Source organism: Bactrocera neohumeralis, chromosome 3, assembly GCF_024586455.1.
Source record: "Bactrocera neohumeralis isolate Rockhampton chromosome 3, APGP_CSIRO_Bneo_wtdbg2-racon-allhic-juicebox.fasta_v2, whole genome shotgun sequence".
Classification (NCBI taxonomy): domain Eukaryota; kingdom Metazoa; phylum Arthropoda; class Insecta; order Diptera; family Tephritidae; genus Bactrocera; species Bactrocera neohumeralis.
The window spans coordinates 42145459-42166003 of NC_065920.1; the positions used below are offsets into that span (position 1 = coordinate 42145459).

At 36.7% G+C, this 20545-nt stretch overlaps 1 protein-coding gene across 1 annotated transcript in view; it reads right to left on the reverse strand.

Annotated features, from left to right (window-relative positions):
• The window catches only part of LOC126753684 (zinc finger protein Elbow), a gene marked incomplete at its 5' end in the record, with an annotated part of 110358 nt that overhangs the window by 68468 nt on the left and 21345 nt on the right, over positions 1-20545 (reverse strand). Inside the window, one exon of the mRNA XM_050465360.1 lies at positions 8325-8369. Coding sequence (XP_050321317.1) covers positions 8325-8369 — 45 coding nt within the window. The remainder of the gene's footprint in view (positions 1-8324; positions 8370-20545) is intronic.

Consider the following 20545-nt stretch of genomic DNA (forward strand, 5'->3'; position numbering starts at 1 on the left):
CAACAGAAAGGACTTCGTCTTCCATCAGGACAACGCCAGACCACACACAACTTTGATGACTCGGCAAAAACTGGGAGAGCTTGGCTGGGAAGTTTTGATACATCCACCATATAGCCCTGACCTTACACCATCGAACTACCATTTGTTTCGGCCAGTACAGAACTCTCTTAATGAGTGAATTATTAGAATGAAAGAAATTTTTGGATGAAAATGTGGAACAATTTTTCGAAAAATCTCAATATCGATACCAGTTCTATAGTATAAAAAGTTTAAAAAAAATTTTTTTTTCCAATCTTGATCTCCAAAGTATAAAGCTGTCAAGTTTAAAAAAAAATGTGTTTTCCAATTTTAGTCTCCAAATTTGGATGAAATCTCTTTCCGCAAGTCACCTTCGAAAGACGAAATAGTCCTTGGGGGTAAATGTCACTTTGAGATCAACAATACGAGAACGATTGAAACATTACGGTTAGTACTGTAAGACAAGGATATGCGAGGTTGTATGTTTGTGCAATCTGCCGGTGTTTGTGCGATTTTCTGTTTTTCAAGATTAATTCCATTTAACAAATATCCTTGAAACCTTGGCACCCTGTGTGTGATCGACGAAGAATGGGCGGGTGAAAGGCAGTCTTTGGAGAAGAGGCGCAGTGCGCATTTTCACGATTGGGTCGGAGCTAGGAGTTAAGGTTGAAGGGAGAGTTGTCTGTGAAGAGCTCTCGTCAGGCTTAGCTTTAGGCTAGCGGACCACTTCACTGTTTTTTGGACAGAAGTCGCTGCTATTAAGCTAGCATCAGTATGTCTACAGCTTCTTCCGAAGAGAAGTCTATCTCAGAGAGTTAACTTCGCTCTCAAAGTCGGTCAATAAGTTTTTGTTCTCACAAGATATAGCTTTAAGCTACTAGAAATAGTATCAAGCTACTATTATCCGACTTGTAACACAACGAAAAGCTCTGTACGACTTCGACCTAAAATAGAACATAGCAGATCTATTGAACTGCTTGCTCTTAGCAAAGTTCATCTTGCCGCAATTGTAAAAGTTCTTACTTGACGTTGTTCGATAGGTATTTATGCGCTAAAGCTAACAGTATTGTCAGACATTAATTAACAAAGTTGTATGGAAGTAGGAGAGTTGGGGACATCTTGGTAGTGATATCTTCGTCGAATTAAGAGACATAAAAGAAACAGGCATTAACCGTCTCAACACACATGATGGCCTTAAAGCGTTGTTTCGATTTATGAGGATATTTATCGTTGTTTAAGTGAGATCGACCTTTTAACATAACTCAACCTTACCTTACTATATTTAGGAGAATCCAATTACGGAATAATTTTGAAATAGCGAATCAGTCATAGTAAGTGGTTATGATGGGCACCACAGTAGTTCGGTCGTTTTTCCCATATATCTACAGAGGAATAAAGAAATAGAGATGGTCGTCCTCCCGTGGTTCGAACCAGTTCAACCATAAAAAATGTTATTCAACGTATTCGCAGAAATCTTCGAAGAAAACAGAAAACTATGTCAAGGGAAATGTATACATCAACCACTTGTTCGAGATAACGCGCTTGAAGGAAACTAGACTAAACAGATGCAAGTGGTGACACGTAGTCAACGGCCATGAAATTATTTTTAAATCTACGCAAAATTTTCCATTTATTCCGAGGGTTTAACGTGTTCAACGTACAGCTGCAGTAATGGTTTGGTGGGGAGTCTCCTATAAAGTCGCTTCGTTCTGTGAAAAAGTTGTTAAAAGTTTGAAAAAAGTATACCAGCAGTATGTTTTAGGCGACGTGGTAAAACAGTCAAGTAATACTATTTTCGATGGAGGGCGTTAAGTCTTCCAAAAAGATTCTGTTCCAGCACACAAGTCAAAAACCACCCAGCAGTGGTATAAAAAATATATTCCAGGTTACGTATCTGTAGATGATTGGCTGTCTGGAAGCCCTGATTTGAATCCATTGGATATTTTGTGATCAGAGTTGGACCATATGCACAGAATATTACACAGAAATTTGGTAAATATGAAAAAACCTTTTTTTTGAGCAGCATTGTTAATACCAATAGAAACTGTGCGTGCAACTATTGATCATGGCGGAACTAAGAATATTTTTATACCCTGAACAGGGTATATTAAGTTTGCCACAAAGTTTGTAACACCCAGTAGGAAGCGTCGGAGATCCTGTAATGTAGATATTTAAAAGATCATTATGTTGAGCTGAGTCGATTTAGCCTTGTCCGTCTGTCTGTCTATATGTATACGAACTAGTCACTCAGTTTTTAAGATATCGTTTTGAAATTTTGCAAACGTCATTTGCTCTTCAAGAAGCTGCTCATTTGTCGGAACTGCCGATATCGTACTACTATATGTAACATATAGTTGCTGTCATACAAACTGAATGATCGGAATCAAGGGCTTGTATGGAAAACTTTTGCATTTGGTACAGAATATTTTCCAAGGCAATAATGTAATCTCCGCAGAAATTGTTCAGATCGGCTTACGATAGCATATAGCTTCCATACAAACCAAAGGATCGGAATCAAGGGCTTGTATGGAAAACTTTCGCATTTGTCGTGCTATCTTCACGAAATTTGAGATGTATTACTGCTTAAGGTAATAACACAATCTCCGAAAAAATTGTTCAGATCGGATTTCTATAGAATATAGCTTCCATACAAACTGAACACATAGTTACTAAAAGAAATGCACCTGTGAAGGGTATATTAGCTACGGTGCAGCCGAAGTTAACGTTTTTCTTGTTCTTATATCGAACAGCTGACTGATTTGGCGACAAACTTTGTCTTCTCAAATATTATGGAGAAAATACAGAAAAAATGTTAAAGCACTATAAATTTTACTACAGCAGAAATGCATGTATTGTACATTTTATTATTAAGCCGTTAACTCTTTAATTATAAACTCATTGTGGTATAAATATTTCTGTCTGTAGCACATTTTACCAACTTTTAACTATCCTTCATTTTTTTACGCAACGCTTTAGTCATTGTTTGCGACCCTTGATCCACCAGCAAAAATAAAACAAAACGAAACACTCTCATAACAGTATCTTAACCCGTCTGAATGAGCGGCAGCCATAATGGTGCTGCAATAAAACAAATGAGCGCTAATGCCTGACAGTGTGCAATCAACATCAACACAACCCGAGTGCAGTTAAAGCAACAAACGGTTAAAGCTTCGCACATAAGTTGTCATATATGAATGAGTGTATATTATAATGGGTTCAAAAGTAGGTAAGTATGTGCAAACAACCGTTTTTATGGCTGTGTGTGTGTGTGTGTGAATGAGCACAGTTTATAAATCGCGTGACAATGCAAACAGCAATTCCGTGGCTGGTTGCTGTCAGTTGAGGCATTAAAATCTTGCGCGATTCACACGGACGTGTGCATAGAGCAATACAAAAGCAACAATTACAATGAAAGTAAAATAATAATAATAATAGTACTATCAACAACAATCGTGAGTAGTAGCAAAAGTTCAACAATGCGACAATTTCCAGGCAGCTGTTTGCTATGTGTATAAGAGTGTGGATGTGATGTGACTATGTATGTAGGTTTGATAGCGCCGAGGACGGCGGCATGCAACACTGCAACGGACAGGTCGAGTGACACATGCACTACCAGCCGGCGACATGACATTAAAATATGGCAAGCTGTCATGGTGGCAACTTGTTGGCGGTTCCGAGTGTAATTAAGCAAAAAATAAAAATAAAATACGAAAATAATGTGTAAATGAGGAGGATTAAGGAGAGAGCCTACAGTGTTTGAACAAATAAAAAATTGTATAGTTAAACCCGCAACCATGCTACCCTACATACTATTGAAAATATACACTACTCTGCTACTGAATTCGGGCGGTATAAAATATTAGAGGTTCCAGTACCTTACAGACATACTTTTGGTATAAAGAGTACTAAATATGTTAAGATCTCAAACTAGAATATATCTTGCGTAATAAGAGTCGCATGAAAATTTTGATAATTATTTTAGTAATAATTTGCATCTACTTCGCCCACTGTCGACAGTTTTTTCTTAAAGATACGTATACAGTTTTTAAAGGTTCTATAATTGATTAAGTTAATAATTCTTGTAACAATATGTTTTTGGCGCAAGTTTAGCTATTTTCCGAACAGGGTAGGTATATTAAGTTCGCAGGCGATGTTTGTAACACTCAAAGAGAAACGTCGAATACCCCAAGAAATATGGAACTGATCAGCGTGGCGAGCTGAGTCGACTTAACATGTCCACCGTCTATCTGCCTTTACAATCTCGAACTAGTGTCCAGAGTTTTTAGATATCGCCCTGAAAATGGGCATACATTTTCTCGCAAAGAAGCTGTTCATTTGTCGAAACCGCCGATATTTGACACTATATCATATAACTGCCATACAATCTTACCGATCGAGCTCAAGTCCTTGTATAGAGCACTTTTTCATTTGACAAGGTATGATCAAGACATTTGGCATACATTATCATGTGAGGCATCACTATAACTTACGAATATATTGTTCAAATCGGACCACTATAGCATATATGTAGCTGCCATACAAGCTGACGGATCAAAATCAAAAAAAAAAATATGTTTTTGTACCCTGTTACGCAAACCTTTGAAGTGAACTGTACCGAACTTATCGCTTTTCTTCTTCTTGTTTTTGACCTGATAATACTTTTCAGTCTTTCAAACTGACGTTTTTTCAAAGAATAAGTTTATAACGTTTTTTATAACAGCATTCTGTTTCGATAGACTTTTTTAGTCTTAAAGTTTACTGTTGGCTTGTTCCTTAATACTCAGAACGATTGCAACAATTCGAAGTTCTAATCGGTGATGTAAGTATTTTTGTACTGATAAACAAGAAATGAACTTTATTAAATTCCATAAAGACAAGTATGGAAATAGAATAAATAGATCTAATTTGTAATTTCAAAAACAAAAAAAAATATACATAAATATTTCAAAAACAGCTGCCGAAATTTGAAGAAGCATCTTTCTCTTGGCTTATTATATACCACTGAATTTCGAGGAAAGCGTGGACTATCTCTAAGTCTGGTTAGCAATCATCCATCAGTTAAGTTCTGGTTAAATTAACCAAGTAATCTTCTTTCGGTAAAGGATTTTTTTAACCAGAACTCATCTGACAGATGTCTGCTAACCCGACATTGAGAACGACCCTAATAATGATAACTCCAATATATGTACATAATTTTGGAATTCGAAGTTAAATATTTCGACTTTTGGAAAACAGAAAAAAAGCATTTCACCTTATGTCCGAATCTCTCGAAAAAAATTGAGTTGGTTTAATGTCTAGCCGCAGATATAAACGAGACTAACAATATTTATGACATCAATGGAAATAACGATCGATTCAAGATAGGGATTTGAAGATTATTTACCAACGGCTACACGAGATAGAGATGGTCAAAAGCTTAAGAGCATTTGTAAAAAGCCAATACCTATTCGGTGGTGTGAAGAATATATATGTAGGTTACCTTATATGTTAAATAAAATATAGAGAACTTTTCAGAAATAATATTTATAAAATATTTGGAAGGGTGTTGCCATCTATAAAAACATAATTTTATTAACATAAATTATTTACAACGATTTCCGATTTTTCGATGAAACATATTTACAATAAAAAGAAGCAAAAAAATATCAAGCAAAGCAGCAAAAACGAATGAAACCCCGAAAAAAATATTTAGACAGTACAAATTTCTTGCTTTTTTTTCAGCCGCTTATTATAGCGAAACAAATGGATTTTTCACGAAACTATTTTGCTTTATAAACATTTTTTATATTTCCCCCCAACCGCAAAGTTGTTGTTTTTTTTTTTTTCATTTTATGTATTGTGCCACAAGCGCGCGCCCAACATTTCACGCTTTGCCACTGTGGTTGTCAGCAGCAGCAGCAGCGTTGGCTGATGTCGCGCAGCTGTACACATTATTGTTGTGAGTGACGCGGCGACTGTCTGTGCAAAAAGACTGCAGCGACAAGTGCAAAAATGTGACTTCCGACACCGACGATATTGCGGCGAACGGTAACAAAGGCAAGCCAACAGCAGCAATAATAGCAACAAAAGAATTGTCTTTGGCAACAAAAAGCGCAGCAACGCGCGACAATAGCGGTGGCATGACAGTGACAGCTTGCCGTCACACAGTTGCAATTGTAAAATCGTACAAATGCTGGCATTGCCGAAGCGGGCGGCAAGTGTGGGCGGCTGGGCGGCCGGCTGATGGGGCTTATGATGGCTAACTGTATGTGTGCATGTATTTGTTTTTTGTTTTGTTTTGTGGGTGTGTGTGTGTGTGCCAAGCAAGCAGGACGCCGCTTGGTTTAGCGTGAACGACACGGACATGGACATGACAGGCGACAGCAAAAGTATTTTGCAATGCGCATTTAAAACTCTGATTGTCAGGGTCTTGCACTATTTTTCATAGCGTTTTGTCGACAGCATGTTTTTTATTCAGCGCGCCAAGAGCGTGAGTGCAGTTGTTGTTCTTCATTTCTTATTTACATATTTATCATGGTGTTGCCACAGTTCGAGTACATGTATGTATGAATGGAAGTGTGTTGGCGCTAGATATTTAGTGCTGCTGTTGTTGGCGCTATTTGCATGAGACATATTTTGTTTCTTCAAGCTGAGCATTTATTTTTGGTTCACTTTTTGGCTTGAGTCTTTTTTAACGCCTTCTATTTGAGTACATTTTTTTCTGCCTTGCTGTTAAAAGTAGTTGGCAACGCAGCGTCACGCGTTATCAATGCTACAAAAGTTGTCTTGAACCTCGTAAATTCACTACAGTCTTCAACTCGCTTGTGTGCCACTCACCACATTTCAACCCAACTCAATTCATGCCTCATTTCAGCTCAGCTTTAACCACGCCGCCATGTTGTTGTCAGTCCTTGCTTGCATGACCATTTCAGTTTTCTGACATTTGCTCTGATTGTCCTTGTTGACGTTGATATTTTTCTGTCATTGCTGTTGTTGTTGATCTACTATTTACAATGTTGCGGCATTTCTGAAGTTTGCCACTCATCCACACACAAACATTTTTTCGTTACTCAACGCGTCTCTCTTTCTTTAGAGTACCGTTATTTTTGCTATGCGTCAAATGTTATGTCAGTCGTTTATTGCTTAACATTTGACATGACAGCCAAATGCAGCACTACTGCTTGAGTGAGTGACTAGCCGACGGAATACCTAAGTGACAGACAGACAAGTAAATAGGTAAACAGAAAAAAACTTACAAAAATACAATACTACATACCTTTGTATTGTACAAAAAAAGTGTAGAAGTGCGACAGACGTAAGTGTAATATTTTCAGCTGTCATTTCGCAAAGTGTCTACACAACTGACACATACCTTCGGGGATATATGTATGTATGTACGTACATATATGGCAAAAACCACTTCAGTACACCTTTTACCGTTCACCTGTTCTACCCGACGACCAAGCCAACGACCTAACGTCACTTCAACACCCAAGGCACTTCCAACTTTCCACTACACAACCCGCAAAGTGGCCAAGTGCCTGCGCTCACACGGCGCACACCCATGACCCGTTGAAAATGTCAGCCATATATGACAGCGTACTCATGTCATATCGCACGCTTCTAGTTAAATGCCATGGGAATGAGCGTAGGGCACCAACCCATGCGAAGTGATTTATGTTTTCACTATTGTTGTTGTTGTGTTGGTGTACTCGGTTGTTTGTGCGTTCGCAATTGGAATTGCGTTCGTTCTAAAATGACAAAATGACAATCAGCGTCAAGTTGAATTTGACATTAGTAAGTCATTTCACACTTTTGATATGAAGCTCATGACAGTTGGGAAAATCAGAGGAAATTGTGTAAAGGTGCACATAAATGTATGTATGTACTATATATTAATAAATTGAAATAAATATTATAAATCTTTTTATGCACATCATGGCAGGGATTACCAAATCTTTTAATTATTTCTTAACTGATGAATTCATAGAGAAAGTTGTCGGAATAATTTATTTTTTCATTCAATAAAAATAGAATAGTATAATTTGCAGATTACTTTGAGATTGATGAAATTTTCACAAAAATTCATTAACGGTTTGGTTAAATCCTTTCAAGGCATATAATCCTATTACTGTCGAAAACAACAAACAATTCACAATTTTTTCTAGATAATAGTAAAATGAAGTTGATCAAGGGAGATGACACTTGGATTTAGTACATGAGAAAACTTAAGTATAATGAGTCAAATTTAACTGCCTTGTAGACTCAGCTCGTTATAGTTACAATTATTTTGAGTTCCAATCTGGTGACACATATGTATATCTTACCGGAACAGTTATTTGACCATTTCTTGCTTGAATTGCAAAACTCACCTGAAAAAAAGGAAAAATAAATTAAATTTCTGTAAACGCATGTTTAATACAAAATATTTTCTTAAACTAAGCCCATCCATTATTATCATAATAAACATAATCTGCCTTAAGAAAATTTATTTCTGCTCGAATTCAATCTTTGTTTTCTATTTCAAAGCTTTTCATGAAACCATTGAAATCCGAGAGAGAAAAAGTTAACTCGGAAAGAATAAATAATGTAGTATTTCCAACTTCGAAGACTCCAAGATATATTATTTAAGAAAAATTTGTAGTGTGAGTAATTCTTTTTGTTTAAGCAACCACTTCTGGCAAATATACAATGACACAAACAGAACAGTTAAGTTCTCAACAAGCCCTTCATCGATGTGTGGTTTACTCTTAGTCTTTGGTATCAATATAATCTACCACTCCTATGTTTATTCTTTCTTAACAACCAGCGTTTGGACATCATGCAAAAGAAGAAAAAAGTTACTCCTCTCTCCCAAAGTCACCAATAAAATCCGTTTAGGAAATATTAGAGAGATATATCGGCTCGTTATCTAAGTACTTTCGATTTTTAGTGCATGTTAAGGACGAAATTTTTTATTGTGGAAAACATTATATGAAATCATATATTCTCCGCTTTGATCAAATACCATGTGCTATCTTTCGGACAAGAGTTTGATTCAACGCTCATAAAATTTCAATCCTTGCAGGCAAGAAAACTGGTTCAAGTAGCGTGTTCTGATTTGAGGTGAAGGTTATCCAATCAAAAAAAAAAATTGCAGAGAACGGTACTAGTAATAATCCGAAAGTACCAAGTTTGGAGAGTATAGTGAGTGTGATAGCTTATCCCATTCATGCTCTATAAGCTTTGTCGAGTTAGCGAACTTGTTTGAGATCTCTCTTTATTCTGGTGGAAAAATACAAATTTACTTTTGATCAATTCAGGCCTCTTCTGTTTTTGTATATCACTCAAGTTGTACAGCTGAACACAATATACTTCGAACTTAATCGTGGTACTTTTGGACAAAAGCTGAAAAGAAACGATCCCTTTGAAATCCCACCAAAGAGACAACACACCTTTTTAATGGTGTCTATCGGCTTTCGAACTAGTTTGAGCTGATTCATACTTTCTAAACCATCATCTCTAGCGGTTAACATTCTTGTAAACAACCCAGTCCTTCCACGACGTACATAATATCACATATTTTTCGCCATGCTTCACACCGTATTTTTACCCTCTTTGATCGGGCATCAAACAAAAAATGCTCCAAAACTGTCCAAACCGCGTTTGTATGGATGTGTTAGCGCTCTTAAAGTGGGCCTACATATGTATATTTGAGAATTTTGCTACGGTATTAAGGTATTATATTGTCAAATATCTCTCTTGCGCCTTTTTGTCTCTTGAATTTCGCGGCTATGTATAAAGCGCTACACAGGTCGTATCTGACAGTACTACACACCTTTGAAAGGTCTTGACATAACCTACAAAACGACGCTATGCATGATTAGTTTGGATATTGCGTTCAACAGTTATAGACGTGTAAACATGGAGTTCACTAACGCCGAAATTCGCGCTATTTTAAAGTTTTCCTTCGTTAAAGGCAAATCCGCTAGAGAAACGTTCCGTGAAATTAATGGTGTGATTACCACGTGTTACTGTTCATGGTGAACGCCCTTGTTGGTATAAGGTTGAACTCAGAAGAGGCTTGTGAAAAGTGGCTGTCCGAGTTCTTCGCAAAAAAGGAAGGGGGTTTCTACGGGGGAGGTATTATGAAGTTGCCGTCTAGATGAAAACAGATTATCGAACGAAACGGCGCATATTTGAACTAAATCCGATCACTGTAACACTTGTTATAAAGCATTGAATAACGAGCAAAAAAGCTTGACAATCTTTTATGTACATATTTGTATACGAACTAAAGATACAAACAATTTAGAAAAAGTGGCATAGTAAATGAAAATACTATTTCAATATTTAAAAAAATTTTAGGAAAATGTGTGTGTGTTTCCAAATATTTGTTTTTAGTTTGTTTTCGATTCGGCTCAAACATTTCAGTTGCTCGAAAATTTCGTTTGTGTTATAATAATTCAGCGAGTTATCAGCAGCAGACGGTTTGCCATTATCATACTGATTAAGTTCAACATTTTTAATGGTGTAAGAAGCATCAAAATAGAGTGCTGAATATTTGATTAATAATGTTTCGAAACAAAAATTCGATTCGAGATAGTAAATATGCAAGATTTTGTAAATACAGCCGCTTTTATTTAACTGATGCAAGAACATCGATCAACCTAATAAAACTGAACTTATAGAAACGACACTCGTTATTAAGCAGGCAATGAAAGGAGCTTTTTCAATCTTCATATAAACCCATCTCATCGTAAGCTTTTCGAACGCACGATTTGTGCTATAATATCTGAAAAGGCAACACAAAATTTGACAAAAAATCTGCTCCACAGCCTAAAGCCTGAATACGCGTAATAAATCTTCAAAAACACAATTGTCAGTTTTTGAATAGCGCTGACAACTCATCGCTTAATCTCTGTATTTATTTTCACAATATTTTAACTGCACATAAATTGAAAATTCTCCCGCACTTCATAGCCACTGGCGTGTGCCATAAATCATGCCCACACAAATTCATTATTAGCACTTGTTTCTTTGTATCAATGCTAATTTATAGATTTTGTCTAAATTTCAAAATAACCTTTTGACACATTTTACCAAAAATAAACACGCACACACACAAATCCGCAAACACATTAACGATTCGTAGACGCCAAGAGTTGGTAGCGCAAAATTTATAGCGACAAAATTAGCTTTAGCGAAAACCACAAAAATGATAAATATAAAATACAGACCAAATGGCAAAATAATAATGCAAATATATTAAACTGTCACAAGTATGCGCATAAATACAAATATAGTATAACCACGGCAAATCAAAAATGAAAGTACGCCTCAAACACACACACACACACAAGCGTAAATATGTGAGCAACTTTGTGCGCGCTGCGCTCGGCTCTCCTGACCCGTCAGCCATATTTCATAATAAAAATGTATACTTAAGTGTGCTATAAAATGCTTTAAAGCAGCCATAAATTTAACGATCAATTTCATTAATAAGCGGGCAATAAATTAAAAACGCACCAACGGGCATGAAGCGGCACAAAAAGAAACAACAACAAAATGTATTAAATGAATTCAAAACAAAATAATAATAACGTGTACAAGTCAGCGCGATGGTCAATGCTAAGTTGGGCGCGAAAAAATCGCAAAGGCGATCGAGCGTTCGAATGGTCGCGCCAGCAAGCGATCGGTGCGGCGCATGTGTGTGTCTGTGTGAGCGCTGAAATTTATGCCCTCACCAGCGAGGGCAAATTCGTTTCATTTAGAAAGCATTTATATTAATAATTTTTGCATATAAAAAAATATCGAAAATGCTAAAATAAAAACACTTAGCAATAATAATAAAAATATCAAATAAAATTACAAAAAAAAAACTAAAAAAAATTTAATTGTGGCGAAAAATTAATGGGTGAAATTCAATGAATTCATTTTGCGTGCACGTGCGGCATAACAGCACAATAATCATAACAATTTGTACAACAACGACAACAATAACCGCCAACAGTGGTACCGCCTGAACAACAACAACAACTAACAGGAGTAATCAACCAATTGCCCAACTGGCGATGGCTGACAAACCGACAAATATGTCAAAGTATTGGATAAATGAGACGCTAAAAGGCACGCTCGAAATACAAAACAACAACAACAAGTACACATACATGTATAAGAATTTGTGCAGCAGCTCGCTAAATCAGGCGTGGGGAGCCTACAAATGTGTTTGTTGTATATATCGATGCCGGCGATCGCATATGGAAATCACGTATTGGCGACAACGCCAACAACAATTCTCATGCAACCCACGAAGCGTTGCGTACACAGGCGCTGGCTTTAATGAAAGGTGGCGATGCGGCCAGTGGCAGTGGATCGAAAGCGGCGCAGCGCCAGCTGCAAGTGTTGAACACTAACATACATACATACAAATCGCTTATATAGTTGTAATTCCGAAATCAAAACGAACACTCCTTAACAATAATCGATAACAAATTAGCCCATAAATTATATGCGGGTAATAAGCGTTTTGCGCGTTTTTATGCATAAAAAAGTTATCAAGCTCTTAAAAATCACCCATTAGTTGTAATTCCGAAATCAAAACGAACACTCCTTAACAATAATCGATAACAAATTAGCCCATAAATTATATGCGGGTAATAAGCGTTTTGCGCGTTTTTATGCATGCTCATACATATATACGCATACATATATAATGTATTTACACACATACATACAAATATATTAAATTTTATATGCATGCGTCGAGCTTAGTTCGCTTGCTGTCTGTCCATATGCGTGTAATGAGTCGTTGAAATTTTGTGAAAAATGGCAAAAATGTCATGCAATCAAAATCAAAACAGATTTACGAATACAACGCGAATATATTAGTCGTACTATACGATCAAGCGAAACGCAATTTTACAGTGTGCCACAAAAGTTTGTGTTTTTTCAAAGTTTTCAGTACGAAAAGCAATTCTCAGTTAAAATATATTTATGTATATGCTTTAATTCAGGATGACAGTTAATTAAACCTGAAGAGTATCATTGATGACGATACCAAGAATAGATAATTACTATGTTTCGACCTCTTGACTACCCGATTTTGCTCCACATATAAGTTATATTGGGTAGTCGAAAAAGTCTTTTCGTATTTTGTCAATAAATGTCGTTGCAGTTGTATATCTCCAGTGCTAACAATCACATTGTGTCATACCATATAGTGTTGGAAAGGTGACATTTTAAGCTTCATTTAACCAAAAAAAATTAAATTCGAGAAGTTGAAAAAAAGTTACAGCTGTTCAAAAATGAGTGAAAATAATGAAAAAATTCGCTATATTTTGAAATTTTTGTATAAAAAAGTGAAGAATGCCATGCAAGCCACCAATGAAATTTGTGAAGTTTACCGAGACGTTGCTGTATCAGTTCGTGTAGCACAAAAATGGTTCGCTCGCTTCCGTTCTGGAAATTTCGATGTGAAAGATGCACCTCGCTATGGTCGACCTATCGTTAAAAAAGACGATGAAATTATGGAAAAGATTGACCAGGACCGTCATATAAGCAGCCATGGTTCATCGTTTTGAACCATTTAAAAAAGGCTGGCTGAAAAAAGAAGCTCGACGTTTGGGTACCTCAAGAATTGTCTGTGAAAAATTGAATGGACCGAACTAACATCTACGATTCTTAGCTAAAACGAAGTAAAATCGAACCATTTCTGAAACGAATGGTAACAGGAGACGAAAAGTGGATCAAATACGACAATAACGTGCGAAAAAGATCATAGTTCAAGCATAGTGAAGCTCAACAAATGGTCGCAAAGCCACGATTGACGCCTCGAAAGGTTATGCTGAGTGTTTGGTGGGATTGGAAAGAAATCATCCACTAGGAGCTGCTCCAGCTTGGTCGAACGATTGACTTTTTCGACTACCTTATATAACACTCTAGATTTTCTAGATGAATTTAAGACGTATGTATGGACAATGCTCTTCTATCAACAGGACGAATAAGTTGGATTTCACGATTCAAATAACCGCTACAAAAGGTTTGTGTTAACTTCATTGATGCAAGAGGGTCTCTTGAACCATCCGTGTGAGTTTTTCGTATCGCAAATGACCGATGTCAAAACTCTCCAGGTAAGATTTCCTTATTTCAATTCCGAAACTTGGCCTAACCTAAAAAACAAAGTTACACTTGTTGCCTTCGATCAATTAGATTGGCATCACTTACGGTGTAACTTTGAACTTACAAGTTTTTTAAATCATGCTGCGACTCTCAATTTAGTGTATAAAATCTTATTTTCGCGCCAAAAAAGATTTTTTTTACTAAAATATTGACTTAGAACAGCCGCTTGGTCGTGTGTAAAATTGTATATTCCAATTCAAGTCTTAAGTTATTAAATTTAATAAATATATGCTTTTAAAACAACAAAATTCGTATTGTTTTTTGACAGCATGTTTAGTAATTTAAAGATAAAAAATCACGACTGTCGTGTATTTTCAATGGAAAATTTTTAAATGTTAATATTAAGAGCACGAATTTTCAGGGAATTTTTTTAGGGTATTTCCAAGGAAATTTCATGATGGGATTGAAAAAAATGAATAGTTAAAAAAAAACACCCTAAAATATATATGTACATATGTGGACCGCTTATAATAGTAGAACTTGCCAAAAATCTGGAAACCGAAACAATGTAGAAAATACTAATATCACTTCAAGTGATATTCACATACCCTCCTCATTTTCAACTCACTTGTCATGCTTATTGCTATTACATTTAAAATTTATGGCAAATAGCGTATCGATGAAGACAACAATTTGAAATGTGAATTACTCTTTGAAAAAGAACCTGCTTGGTATTCGCATTTACCCATATATTTGATTTATAAGGTTGTTTGTACAGTTCGTCTCTCCCCAAGTTATGACGAATCGAACGCATCATAATGGCACTCAAGTATCGTAAACATCTTCAGATTTTTAAGCCATAATTTAATTGCTTCGTTATGCCACTATATTAATATAATTGAAATAATAATGACTTAACTCTAGTCCCATTCCTCTTTCGAACCACTGTATGTAATACTACTATTAGCTATTAGATGCGTGATGAAGTGTTGGTTGTTGCAGCGTGTAATAAAATGTAAAATTTAACCTCGTTGTCAGTGTTCAAAGCAACAGCAAAAAGATATTAATGTTGTAGTTTAAATTTTTTTACAACTATTTTGTGGGGTAAATGTGATAAAAATGAAAATTTAATAAACTGTTGAAATGGCGCACAAACAGAATAATAAACTACACTGGCAATAGAAAGGCGAAATAATTGGATTAAACACATAAAAGTGAGTGCAAACATGCGCCAACAAATATTGCACTAATTTATTTACATATTTATAAATACCCAGTAAGCAAACCAACTGGTGAAAAACTACTTTACAACTAGTTTTAATCACAATTTAAACTAGTCAGTCAAGTGCGTTTCTTCACAGCAGAAACTGGTAGTTTATAGCAGTTGGTGTCATATGAGATGTGAATTATTCGATTTCGGTTAAAAATATACCATTTTCACCAGTTTTTACCAATTTTTCTAATTAAAGGCGGATATACTATATGACTGTGTATTTTAACTTACATTCTAGGAGGTTTCTTTAGATTTTGTTCTAATCTCCCGTTTCGTTTTATGAGATTTTTCTGAGCTAACTTTCCAACTCATACGTTTCGGATTTATTGGATTTTATTCCTGAAATTAATCATTAACTGCCTTTTGCTCTTACTATATTAACTATATTTTCACCGAGCGTTCCAACTAAAATGAAACTCGAGAGAATGACAAAATGTCAAAATTTTGACAAATTTATTTAGAAATACTCGAAAGTGTTAAGAAGTGCTTTGCTTAATAGTGTAATTTAGGGACAAAATACCGGGCAAATGCGTTGGCATCGGAATTCTCAAACCCCCCCAAACAACTTCCAAATAATGACTGGGATATGCCATTAACTGTTTCATACACTATGAAGGCGGCATATTGTTAATTTGATGGGTGATTGCAGTTAAAAAGTTTGGCACATTTGCACAGGAAACGATTTACAAAATATATGGTGCGAAGCAACCGCAATAAAGAGGCTTCTCAGGAGAGGCAGACACAAATAAAAAAGAACAGATGCTACTTAAAATAATACAAGGCTTATTTAGTGCTTTAAGTTTGAGCAGAAAGTACTAACTTAGATGTTATTTGAGTAAATGTATGTCTCCTAATATAGGTTGTCAAACATCTCACTTCCGCCTTTTTGTCTTTTGAATTTCGCGGCTATGTATAAAGCGCCCCATAGCTCGTAACTGGCAATACTATACATCTTTGAATGGTCTTGACATAACCTACAAAATGACGCTATGCATGATTATTTTGGAAATTTGCGCTATTTTAATGTTTTCCTTCGTTAAAGGCAATTCCGCTATAGAAACGTTCCGTGAGATTAATGGCGTTTTGGGTAATGGTACTCTATCACTTCGAACTGCGGAGGAATGGTTTCGACGATTCAGAGTGGGTGAAAACGACACCATAGACAAGTCAGACGGCGGAAGACCTGTGACGACGAATACCGAATAAGAAAATCATGGAAAACATCGAATTAGACGGGCATGTAGCTCCTCGTGACATCGCCCAGAAGATAGGAGTTAGTCACCAAATCATTTTAAACCATCTGCAGAAGGCTAGATACACAAAAAAGCTTGATGTTTGGGTGCCGCATGATTTGACGCAAAAAAACCTTCTGGACCGAATTAACGCCTGTGATATGGTGCTGAAACGGAACGAACTCGATCTATTTTTGAAGTGGACGGTGACTGGCGACGAATATCAAATGAAAACGGTCGTGGTCGAAAGCCGGTGAATCGTCCCAAACAGTGGCCAAGCCGATATTGACGGCCAGGAAGGTTTTGCTGTGATTTTGGTGGGATTCATCCACAATTAGCTGCTCCCATATGGCCAGACGCTTAATTCTACCATCTACCGCGAACAACTGGACCGCTTGAAACAGGCGATCGACCAGAAGCGTCCATAATTGGCCAACAGGAATGGTGTGGTGTTCCACCAGGACAACGCTAGACCACACCCTTCGTTTATGACTCGTCAAAAGTTACGGGAACTCGGTTGGAAAGTCTTATCGTATCCACCATGTAGCCTGGCCATAGCGCCAAGTGATTACCACCTGTTCCTGTCCATGGCGAACGCCCTTGTTGGTGTAAAGTTGAACTCAAAAGAGGCTTGTGAAAAGTGGCTGTCCGAGTTCTTCGCAAATAAGGAGGGGGGCTTCTACGAGGGGGGTATTATGAAGTTGCCGTCTAGATGGAAACAGATTATCGAACGAAACGGCGCATATTTGAACTAAGTCCGATCACTATAACCTCGAGATATTTGACAACCTTATATAACCAGGCACTAGCTTAGTTAATCACTTTTCCACCTTCTTCATTATTCAAGTAACTGAAATAATTGTTTAAACATTTTCTTTAATAAATAATTTAAGGCCCAGAAGTTAACGATATTTGCTGACTTTTATAACAAGTAATTTCTGCCCACTCTCTCTTTTATTTTAAATTTTTATATACAAGTACATACATATGTACTCGACTATATGTCGCTTCAAAAATTAATAGTTTACCACTGTCCGCTAATACTTCTTTCCAATTCCTGTTTCTTTAATTTTAATTTTATTTATTTTTTAGTTAGGTCGTTTAGCGCAATGACCATTTATTTAACTCGTTACCCGCTGTTCGAGTACTTATGACCCCTACCGTGCTAAATAGCTTCACTGCTGTGAAATCGGCGACTCACTTTGTGTCAGAGCACCAAACGAAGAAGGCTCAACTCTGATTGCGAGGGCTTTGAACTCTGGACATTTTTTAATTAATTTATTTCATATTTTTAAACTAATTACGATTTACACTCGAATTTGCAACGGAGAAATTACAGTGACCACCAAAAGGTTATTGAATTATATGAAAACTTCTGCATGACCAAAATACACTCGAACATTTGGCATTTCTTGTCGAGAAGAAATCGCTACGAGTCAAAAAAATTTTTTGTTGGTCGAAAATTGCTAAGGAATCTTGGCACTGCTGAATTCTAGTGTATAATAAACTTTCTATGAGAATCAAGTCAATTTTACTTTATCAGACACTTGAGATTTCAGAACATTTCTTGGTTCATATATAATATTTGGTTGCACTTGATTTATGAGTATGTCATTAAATTAATATTAAATGCTGAGACTTATGACTCATTGCAGTATTTCTTCGAAATATGTGTTTGTAGTTATATGTAGATAAAAATACTAGGAATTAGTGGAAATAAAATGGGCGATTTGATTTCAGTTATATCAATTTTATACAATCACCTTACTAATTTAGGGAAGCTTTCAGAACAATGAAAAGCAGTTATAATCACAAAACTCAAGTCGAGGGTGAGCCTAAAATATTTAATGCGTACATTAGTTCGAACTCACTTTCATAAAAAACGCGCATAGAATTCACAACTATAGAACAAATGGCTCAATTCGAGCTGCAGATCTGAATAGAGAAGGTACAATCTTCTAGAAGAATGAACAGCTGCTGGCGTATGCCGATGATATTGATATCACTGGCCTCATCAACCGCGCCGTTAGTTCTGCTTTCTCCAGAATGGATAAGGAAGCGAAACAAACGGGTCTGGTAGTGAATGAGGGCAAGACGAAATATCTCCTGCCATCAAACAAACATTCGTCGCACACGCGTCTTGGTTCCCACATCACTGTTGACAGTCATAACTTCGAAGTCATAGATAATTTCGTCTATCTTCAAACCAGCATTAACAGCAACAACAATGTCAGCCTCGAAATCCAAAGCAGAATAACTCTTGTCAACAGGTGCTACTTCAGACTGAGTGGACAATTAAAAAGTAAAGTCCTCTCTTGACGAACAAAAGCTAAACTCTATAAGTCGCTCATAACTCCCGTCCTGCTGTATGGTGCAGAGGCTTGGGCGATGACAACAACCGATGAGTCGACGTTACGAGTTTTCGAGAGAAAAATTCTGCGAAAGATTTACGGTCCTTTGCGCATTGGCCACGGCGAATATCGCATTCGATGGAACGATGAGCTGTACGAGATATACGACGACATTGACATAGTTCACCGAATTAAAAGACAGCGGCTACGCTGGCTAGGTCATGTTGTCCGGATGGATGAAAACACTCCAGCTCTGAAAGTATTCGACGCAATACCCGCCGGGGGAAGCAGAGGAAGAGGAAGACCTCCACTCCGTTGGAAGGACCAAGTGGAGAAGGACCTGACTTCTCTTGGAATATCCAATTGGCGCCACGTAGCGAAAGAAGAAACGACTGGCGCGCTGTTGTTAACTCGGCTATAATCGCGTAAGCGGTATCTACGCCAATTAAGAAGAAGAAGAAGTCCCTCAGTTTTTAAGATATCCTTTTGAAATTTTGCAAACGTCATTTCCTCTTCAAGAAGCTGCTCATTTGTCGGAACGGCCGATATCGGACCACTATAACATATAGCTGCCATATAAACTGAACGATCGGAATCAAGTTTTTGTATGGAAAACTTTCACATTTGACAATGTATCTTCACCAAATTTGGTATAGATTATTTTCTAAAGCAACAATGTAATCTCCGAAGAAATTGCTCAGATCGGTTAACTATAGCATATAGCTGCCATAAAAACTGAATGATCGGAATCAAATGCTTGCATGGGAAACTTCCTCATTTGACGATACATCTTCACGAAATTCGACATGAATTACTGCTTAAGGTAACAATATAATCTCCGAAAAAATTGTTCAGATCGGATTACTATAGCATATAGCTTCCATACAAACTGTACAGATAGTTACTAAAAGAAATGCACCTGTGAAGGGTATATTAGCTTCGGTGCATCCGAAGTTAACGTTTTTTCTTGGTTTTTATGGCATTTTCCATCACTTTGGCCAGAACTTCCGGCGATAGGTCCTCACATTCTTAACGGATATTGTCTTTAAGAGCAGCAAGAGTCTGAGGCTTGTTGACATACTTGTAAACCCGCGACTTCAAAAAGCCCCACAAAGAGAAGTCTGGAGCGGTCAAATCAGGCGATCTTGCTGGCCGGTGCATATCGCCAAAACGGGAGATTAGGCGCCCGGGAAATGCATCCTTCAGCATACCGGTTGTGGCACGCAGTGTAGCGTACCTTTGTTTATTTACATGTATTTCGCATGTGTTTAATCTACAAATGTCAAAGCCGAACTGACATTAGAGGTCAATTGCAAAATTTATAGCATCTTCTGATCATCTTCTGACTTTTGCGCCACCCTATATAAGTACATAAATGGCATCGATAAGTTTGCAGATTGCTATAGTATTGCTCCTTTTGAACCTATGTTGATTAACAAAGTCAATTTTTTTCTTAAAACTGCACGAACTTCTCAGTTTGCTTTTTAATACTTTAAAAAAGTATTATTAATATTCTACAAATGGCAATAATTTATATGCTTTTTATTTCATCTATAATATTTTTCACCAATTTTGCATTTTTTAAACTTTCC